Genomic DNA, 8,951 nt, shown 5'->3' on the forward strand with positions numbered 1-8,951 from the left:
GAAATCGGTTCAGCGTTTATTGATTTCCCATACAATCTTACACCTTACCTTTGATTTTTAAGGTATTTTTTTGGAATATAAACTATCCTATGTTCTTCCCTTGGACTCAAACTATCTCTATACCAAATTTTATCTAAATCGGTTCAGCGGTTATTTAATCCCCATACAAATTTCCTCCTCCCTTTTCACACCCTTAAGTGATGATTATTGAGATTAAAAGTATGCTATGTTATTCCCTGGGACTCAAACTATCTCTGTACCAAATTTTAACTAAATTGGGTCAGTACTTTAAGCGTGAAGAGGAATTTAAAAAAAAGTATTTTTTTAATATTTTATGTGTTTTTACTTCGGAATGGTGTCATTATGATAATCAGAAATGAATGAAATGAATTCGGCTCCCCGATTTATATGCAAACTTAACCTAATAGCTTAAATGATACAGTTATCAAGATCAAGTGTAGAGCCCCCCCCCCTAAAAATTTACATCAAAAATCTCGGTGGCTCCACTTCTTGAATCCATCCCTGGGTCCTAAGGACCAATCCTGCCAAAGGAAATCTCTTGTTCATGCAACGCCTGTTAGGCCCAGCGCCATCCGCTATAGCCAGCCGCGTGATCCAAGTCGAATGTAAGAACTTCGCTTCGCTTCGCTCGCTCGTTCGATAAATTAATGTACATAATATGTTTTTAGTTTAAGGACAGTACTATTGTGTGCCTACAGGTTGTCATGTATGTACCTACCGTTTTATAATTGTAACACCTTACTGTTTTATAAACATTACTATTATGAAACAAAGAATAAATTTCACCCTGTATAACGACTTTATGAGTTGTCTTCTGCACGTGCCAAGTATTTTTTTTTTTTTTTTTGACATGGACAATTTGAGTTGGGCGGCTGGTACCCTTGACTCTATATTTGACTGGAGCGTCAAGTGCGCGAGAGGCGCACTGAGCTCTTAAAACTAAAACTAAAACTATATTTACATTTTACTTATAACTAAGGTCGATGCCCCCTTTGAATTCACAAGCCTTAGGGGCTCATAGCAAAGAATTCAAAGGGGTCATCGAGCGGAATCTGTACATAGTTATGGACTTTATTTGAGGTGTCCTGTGGACTACAATAATGAGTTTTAGTCTTTTTTGGCCACTTTTTGATTTTGGTGTTGCTGAGTACCCTAGGAGTACCGGGAACTATTTGGGGGCTACCTGGACCATCAGCAGAAGAGCCAAGTAATAGAGGGGAATATACACGTGTCTCATTTATACGGGAATAAACAAAGTGTTAAGACCTATCTTAACAGGGAATAGATAAATAGATATTAGCCAATACCTACTTGCCTACGCCATCTAGGTTAGGGCTCTCAAACTTCTTAGATATTAGACATAAATCACCAGTAGACAGCACCACAGTTCCATAATATGTAAATAAGGTGACATCTACCGAAACTCTTATGTACTAGTATAATTACTCAATAGCTTAGTTTAGGTATGTTGGTATATGTAATAGTTCATAACTAATCAGTAGTGTGGCGCTGTACGCACCTATATAAGCACCGATTTGGATTTATATCGAATCACTTTTTCCAACCAGCCTTCTGCTTAACATTAAACCTAATGTAGTATAATATTCCCTGCTTTTATTTGGCCGCCATTACCTCCACGCTGGACATAATGGTGACCCCTAGTTTAAATCGCGGTTAATCCAAGTACTAGACAGCGAATCACTGGTAAATTTAATAGCATTTGCAACCCAGTACATCGAGGAATCGCCGCGTATCCTGATTTAGGCCGGGAGAGCAACGTTACCACGTAGGTTGCAACCGCGTGGGGCTCCGCCGACCTGAAGAAGCTGGAGAGGTGACTAGGAGGCGACCACACCTCTCGATCGAGCAGCCTGAGCGAAGGCGCCGACCGAGCCACCAAAGCGGGACCACGTGGTGCGTGGCACCGCAGCCCGCGCAGGGAACGACGACCGCAACTACCAAAGGGACCACGTGGGTGGTACCACACCAGAGGCAGAAGGAGTGCCCAAGCGAGGGCAATCACCACGCGCACGAGCTTCGACCGAGAAGGCAAGTGAGCTGGCAATTCCTAACCTATTTACCAAATTTCCCTACCAAATTCAACTGTAATCGCTTAACCACCCTACCAATTGTAAATTGTAATCGTTTTTAATCATGGCTAACGAAACAGAAATTTCCAAAAGAACCCTAGAAGAGTTAGAAATTAGGCAGTTAAAAAATAAACGAGGTGTCTATAAGCGAAAACTAACTGTATTTAAGAAATTTATAGAAAAAATCGACTCAAGTGCATTGACGGCCGAAATAATTGTAGACATAAGTTTAAGACTAGATCAATTACCAAAGTTATACAATGATTTCTCTGAGATACAGGACCGGATCGAGACACTGTGCAGCGAGGAAGGTGACATCGAGGCCCAAGAGGCCGAACGTGAGTCTTTCGAGGACACATTTTACCGACTTAGCGCTAAGGGCAAGCTGCTGGCGAAAATAGATGACGAATCAATACCAAATGACCATAGTCCCCAAGCCCCGCAGCAGCAGCCCCTCGGTGAGTCGATAAAGTATCCCGAAATTAGCCTCCCTAGCTTTGATGGAGACCTAACACAGTGGCTGCAGTTCCGAGACACATTAAATTGACTAGGGCATCAAATTTTGATGCCCTAGTCAATCAAGCTAGCTTGGCACCTATTGTAAAATATAAATACCTACGCAGTTGTTTACGAGACGGCGCACTTGAGGTAATTAGTTCGCTCGATTTCTCCGAGGAAGGGTACACGCTCGCATGGCAGATGCTTTGTGAACGTTATAATAATCCTAAACGTTTAGTTTCTGACCACATGCGAGCCTTGTTCGATGTGGAACCTGTACCGTCAACTCCTTCAGGTCTTAGAGGTCTGTGCGATAATATTTCCAAACATTTGAGATCCTTGCGTTCATTAAATGTACCTACCGAAAATTGGGATCTCGCAATTATTCACTTACTAGTTAAAAAGTTAGACAGTCGACTGCAATTAAAGTGGGAAAATAGTGTTGATTTGAGAAAATTGCCTTCGTTGCAGGACTTCAAAACCTTCCTAAAGAACCGAGCTGACCGGCTGGAAGCGACCAGCCCAGCAGTACCATCGGACGCACCCATCACTTCCAAGAAGGCCATGGTAACCACGTCCGAACCTATTAAGGTAACCTCCAAACAATTTAAACCTAACCAGTGTCCATATTGTTCGAGTACGCATTACATTAACCAGTGTCCAAAGTTTAGTGCATTAAACGTGATCGCGCGAATCCGAGCCGTGAATAAATTACGATTATGCTTTAATTGTTTGTCCGGGACGCATGTCTTAACAAACTGCAGGGCCAGTACATGTCGAGTATGCAAGGGCAGGCATCATACGTTACTACACAAACCAAATACCAACACTCATATAGGTAGTAACCCCGCACCAACGCGATTACCAATCTCAACATTAACCGACGAACAACCGAGTTCTAGTCAAATCGAGACCGCCTTGTCTAATAACACCCTGATCGGAAAACAAGCAAACAATACTCGAAATAGGTCCGTTTTCCTCACAACAGCCCAAGTGCTTGTTAGGGATAAGCATAACAATGTGCATAAAATGAAGGCATTTTTAGACAATGGCTCGCAAGAAAACTTTATTACCCAAAACGCGGTAAAAAAGTTACAATTACCTAAACAACAACATGCCTTAAATGTCATAGGTTTCAATGAAAAAGTGTCTACTGTCCTAGAATCGTGTGACATAACATTGCATTCCTTAGACGGAACCTTTACGACTAATTTGTCCTGTTTTATTTCGCCTACTGTTTGTACAACCAATATTGAAATACCAAACGTGCAACGTTGGCACATTCCGCCGCGTTATAAATTAGCAGATGACGAATTTAACTTAGCTCAAGATGTAGATTTGCTGATCGGTGGCGAAATATTTTTCGATTTACTTCTCACCGGTAAATACTCGCTCGGGCCTGGATTACCGGTTCTGAGACGCTCACGCCTGGGGTGGTTAGTTACGGGTCCCGTACATAAAAAATCCGATTCTGCTATTCAATGTAAAATTACAGTTGAAACCCAATTAAAAAAGTTTTGGGAAATAGAGGAGGGTTCCGCACCAAATTTACCTTATGATGAAAAACAATGTGAGGATATATTTATGAAAACCCACACTCACAACTCTGAAGGTAATTTTGAAATTGAACTTCCATTAAAGCAGCCACCTACCAAGCTAGGTCAATCTAGGCACATAGCATACCGGAGGTTCAAAACGTTAGAAACTAAGTTCGAGCGGAACCCCGAATTTAAAGATAAATACGTGAATTTCATGCGCGAGTTCGAACAAGCTGGCCATATGATTAAATTACGAGATAATTATGATGGCCCATGTAATTTTCTACCCCACCAGGCTATTTTTCGCGACTCCCCCTCTACCCCGATTCGTATTGTTTTTGACTGCTCATGCATAGGGATTGCAAACCGGATTGATTTTCAATCCGCCCGGATCCGGCCGGATTTTGGGCTCAAACCGGCCGGATCCGGCCGGACCGGATCCGGTTAGGTATAAGGATATTAAAGTTAATTAAATAACATATTTTTCAAGTTTTATGCGTTATATGAGAAATAAAGGGTATTTTTACAAATATAGTCATAAAACAACAATTTGAAGATAGGAAATAACTTTTTAACAATAAAATAAAACTATGTATTAAAAAGTGTCACATCGTCAATCTCAAAATAGAAATAAATATTTGAAATCTAAGTCATTTATTAATTTTATTATATTCAATCATGCACATTCTGCTTACGTTTACAATAAAATTATTAGATTCCTGTTAATGGGATAATTATGGGATGGGAAATGGAACTCCTTGAAAGGACAAGTTTTCGTAACTGTTCTTTGATGGAATTATGTATTTGTAACGCTGACATCCATTCTAGTAACAAACTATTTTACTTTTAACCAAAATTGTATGTAATGCGCTCCAATATTATCTTGCTGTCATTTTTTATCTGTGAAAATAGTTTTATAACCTAAATCGCAAATAAATAAATAATTCATGAATAAATATTTAGGGACAATCTTATACAGATCGACCTACTCGTAGCCCCAAACCAAGTAAAGCTTGTAATATGGGTACTAGCTAGCTTTAGGTAGTACTACTAAGCGATAATATATATACGTATAGTATATTGATAAATAAATGCTGATAAATATACATAGAAAACACCCATAACTCTGGAACAAATATCTGTGTTCATCACACAAATAAATGCCCTTACCGGTATTCAAACCCAGGACCATCGGTTTCATAGGCAGGGTCACTACCCACTAGGCCAGACCGGTCGTTCCAAATGCCTTCCATGACATCTCCATCCTTTAATTATTACTTCTAATTATTTAAGTAACCGTCGTATCGTGCCGATTCGTGCCACCAACATGAAAGAAGAGGAAATCCTCTTCTGTTCTCAATCATCGTCATATTAAATATCTTCTTATTTTACTAAATTTAGATTTTTTCATTCGTTCTTTATTCTGTTTAACTTCTTTCTTCTATCCGTCGCCTTTATCTCACACAAAACGCGCAGTGGGTGCTGCGTGCGGTCTTTTTTTCTATTTTCCCGGATCCGGTCCGGATCCGGAGATTTTAACCGGATCCGGTAGCTTCTAAAAAGTGCCGGATCCGGCCGGATTACCGGATCCGCCGGACCGGATTGCAATCCCTACTCATGCAGGACCGATAACGGCGTTTCATTGAATGATATCCAATACAAAGGCTCAATAATACAGGACGAACTTATAAATATACTTCTACGGTTCCGAAAGTACCAATATGTTATTAACGCTGACATACAAAAAATGTACAGATGTATTTATTTAAAACCAAATCAACAATACCTACAATGCATATTTTGGCGTGAAAATACTCACCAACGACTCCAAATTTATATGCTGACTACATTAAGTTTCGGCTTAAAGTCAGCACCACATATTGCAACCAGATGTTTGTTACAATTGTCAAAGGAGAACCAACACACATTTCCAGCAGCTGCAGAGGCCATAGCGAACCAGTTCTACATGGACGATTTTATCGCCGGCGGTGACGACGAGAATCAGGTAGCCGAAACTGCATCACAGGTGAACGAGATCCTGCGAGGAGCCAACTTCACGCTGCGGAAATGGAAGTCCAACTCCGAAGCCATCATAAAACGGGTGAGCGAAACACATACACACCAAAACACATCTACCACCGAATTTGGAGATAAAACACATAAGGTCCTGGGTTTAGCGTGGTCTAGTGACTCAGATGAGCTTATGTATACCATTAAAGAAAACCAAATTTCACACCCAATCACCAAAAGAAAGGTACTAGGGGTAATTTCGTCCATTTTTGACCCCCTAGGCTTGACAGGACCAGTCATTGTAGTAGCCAAAATATTTATCCAAAAATTATTTAAGGCTCAATTAGATTGGGATACCGAATTAACACAAGACTTGATCCAAGAATGGAACACATTCTATCGAGACTTGTTTTTATTAAACCAATTAAAAATTTCGAGATGTACAGTCATACCTAATTATGTAACGATACAAATTCATGGATTTTGTGACAGCAGTATTAAAGCCTATGGCGCTGCCATTTATATACGATCGAGCGATAGGGTAGGAAACGTCCAAGTTCACCTACTTTATTCAAAATCAAAAATCACACCAATTAAATCCCAAACTGTTCCAAATTTGGAACTTTGTTCCAGTTTACTTCTCGCAACACATGTAGATAAAGTAAAACGAGCATTAAAATGTGACCTTTCCGGAATCAACCTGTGGTCAGATTCAAAAATAACTTTGTGTTGGATTAAAAATAGTAACCTTAAATTAACTTGTTTTGTTAGTAACAGAGTCACAAAAATATTATCACTTACAAACAAGCAAGACTGGTCCTGGGTCCGCTCGGAGGAGAACCCCGCCGACCTTTTGTCCCGAGGGGTAGCACCAGGCAAGCTGGAAACCAACCAGTTATGGTGGTCCGGGCCCGCGTGGTTAAGCCAGAGTTCTGACACATGGCCAACCCACGATTCTGAGTCACTGGATCACATACCCGAGGCCGAGAGCGACGTAGACATAACACTCACCTTGGCTATTAACACAGAATCTAACGACACGATACAATATCTTTTTCACAGGTGGTCTAGTGATAAAACACTTATTCATGTATTAGCATACATACTTCGATTTATATATAACACAAAAAATAAAACACGAACAATTAATCCAAATATAAAATTATCAGGACCATTGTCCGTAGAAGAATTAAAAACATCGGATCACACATTAATCAGACATTCACAAATGGAATCATTTCCACATGAATATAAATTGTTGCAAAATAACAAACCGGTTCTTAACAAATCCAAAATATTATCTTTACACCCATTCATGAAGGACGGACTCATTCGCGTAGGCGGACGAATCGGTCTTTCGCATTATGCATATGAAAAAAAGCACCCTTTAATACTAAGTCACGAACACACGTTTACCAAACTACTGATGGAAAACGCACACGTACGTACTCTGCACGCTGGCCCTCAGTTATTACTATCTACTATTCGCGAGCGCATCTGGCCAACTAAAGGTAGAATGTTAGCTTCAAAAATTGTAAATAAATGCGTTCCGTGTTTTAGAGCAAATCCAAAGACTACTAACCCTATAATGGGAGACTTACCCCCCTCGAGGGTAAACCCATCCCCCCCCTTTGCTATCACGGGTATCGATTATGGAGGACCTTATAACATTAGAGATAGGACAGGACGTGGTTACAAGGTCTATAAGTGCTATATTGCAGTATTTATTTGTTTTGCAACAAAGGCAATTCATCTCGAATTAATTACAGGGCTCGAGTCAGCCAACTTCCTGGCGGCCCTGCGACGGTTCATCGCCAGGAGAGGTAAACCGAAGGAGTTGGTGAGTGACAATTCAACAACTTTTCATGGGGCTAGTAACGAACTGAAAGATTTGTATAAATATCTACAGGACAGCTCGAGCGAACTAGCATCTCATTGCGCAGACGAGGGCATAAAATGGAGTTTTATTCCTGTCTATACACCTCATATGGGGTCACTATGGGAATCTAGTATAAAACTAACCAAATATCATTTAAAAAGAGTATTAGGGTTATCTCTGTTAACTTATGAACAATTTGTAACTATCCTACATCAAGTAGAATCGATAGTCAATTCTAGGCCATTGTGTCCATTACCTACTTCAAATCCTGACTATCCTGTCCTCACGCCAGCTCATTTTTTAATTGGAAAGGCACCAAATTCACTTCCTGATGAAGATTATAACAATGTACCAAAAAACCGATTAACTCACTATCAACTTTTGCAACAAATCACCCAGGACTTCTGGCGGCGCTGGTCACGTGACTACATCGGAACGCTGCAGGAGCGCACGAAGTGGAGGAGCGCGCGCGGCCCAAGCCTCGCAGTCGGCACCGTCGTCCTGGTGCGAGAAGAGCGCCTGCCACCCTGCCGGTGGAGGCTGGGCAAGATCGTCGCGACGCAGCCGGGCCGGGATGGCATCACCAGGGTAGCCATCATCCGAACCGCCAGAGGAGACATCCAACGCGCATTCAATAACATATGTCCTTTACCTACTTCGGGCCAAGTTATATAAGTAGTTAATACCTACGAACCTAATGTTATCGTTTAAATAATTATAATTAAGTAATAAGTATGATTAAGCACCTATACCTTACTTACCTAGTATAATTACATAATAAGAATACCTACTCCCTATTTAAAATAAAAAACATGTCCTAACGTTGTTTCATTTATAAGAATGGGCACAGCTCTAATTTAAATATAAGTAATTACCTAATGTAAGAGTAAAAACACCAGACACCACTTTATAACA

General features: G+C 40.5%; 1 protein-coding gene across 7 annotated transcripts; it reads left to right on the plus strand.

Annotated features, from left to right (window-relative positions):
• Positions 1-1,664: 1,664 nt before the first annotated feature.
• LOC134679504 (uncharacterized) lies at positions 1,665-8,737 on the plus strand. 7 transcript variants are annotated; one of them, XM_063538463.1, is made up of 4 exons: positions 2,462-2,569; positions 3,081-3,200; positions 7,927-7,997; positions 8,436-8,737. In XM_063538463.1, exons 1-4 carry the CDS (start codon positions 2,513-2,515, stop codon positions 8,626-8,628), a joined length of 441 nt encoding a protein of 146 aa, XP_063394533.1. In that variant the 5' UTR covers positions 2,462-2,512; the 3' UTR covers positions 8,629-8,737. The 7 variants fall into 7 exon arrangements, with proteins under 7 accessions (XP_063394551.1, XP_063394533.1, XP_063394543.1 ...); XM_063538473.1 differs by having other exon boundaries at positions 2,463-2,569; positions 3,081-3,176; XM_063538471.1 differs by lacking the exon at positions 2,462-2,569 and adding an exon at positions 2,706-2,913.
• The last annotated feature ends 214 nt before the right edge of the window (positions 8,738-8,951 follow it).

Source organism: Cydia fagiglandana, chromosome 2 (genome assembly GCF_963556715.1).
Source record: "Cydia fagiglandana chromosome 2, ilCydFagi1.1, whole genome shotgun sequence".
Lineage (NCBI taxonomy): Eukaryota > Metazoa > Arthropoda > Insecta > Lepidoptera > Tortricidae > Cydia > Cydia fagiglandana.

Coding starts and splice junctions, on each gene's coding strand:
- LOC134679504 (XM_063538441.1), top strand. CDS start 5,895: ATGTACAGATGTATTTATTTAAAACCAAATCAACAATACCTACAATGC. Junction 7,998..8,435: donor GAGGTAAACCGAAGGAGTTG/GTGAGTGACAAT, acceptor CAAATCACCCAG/GACTTCTGGCGGCGCTGGTC.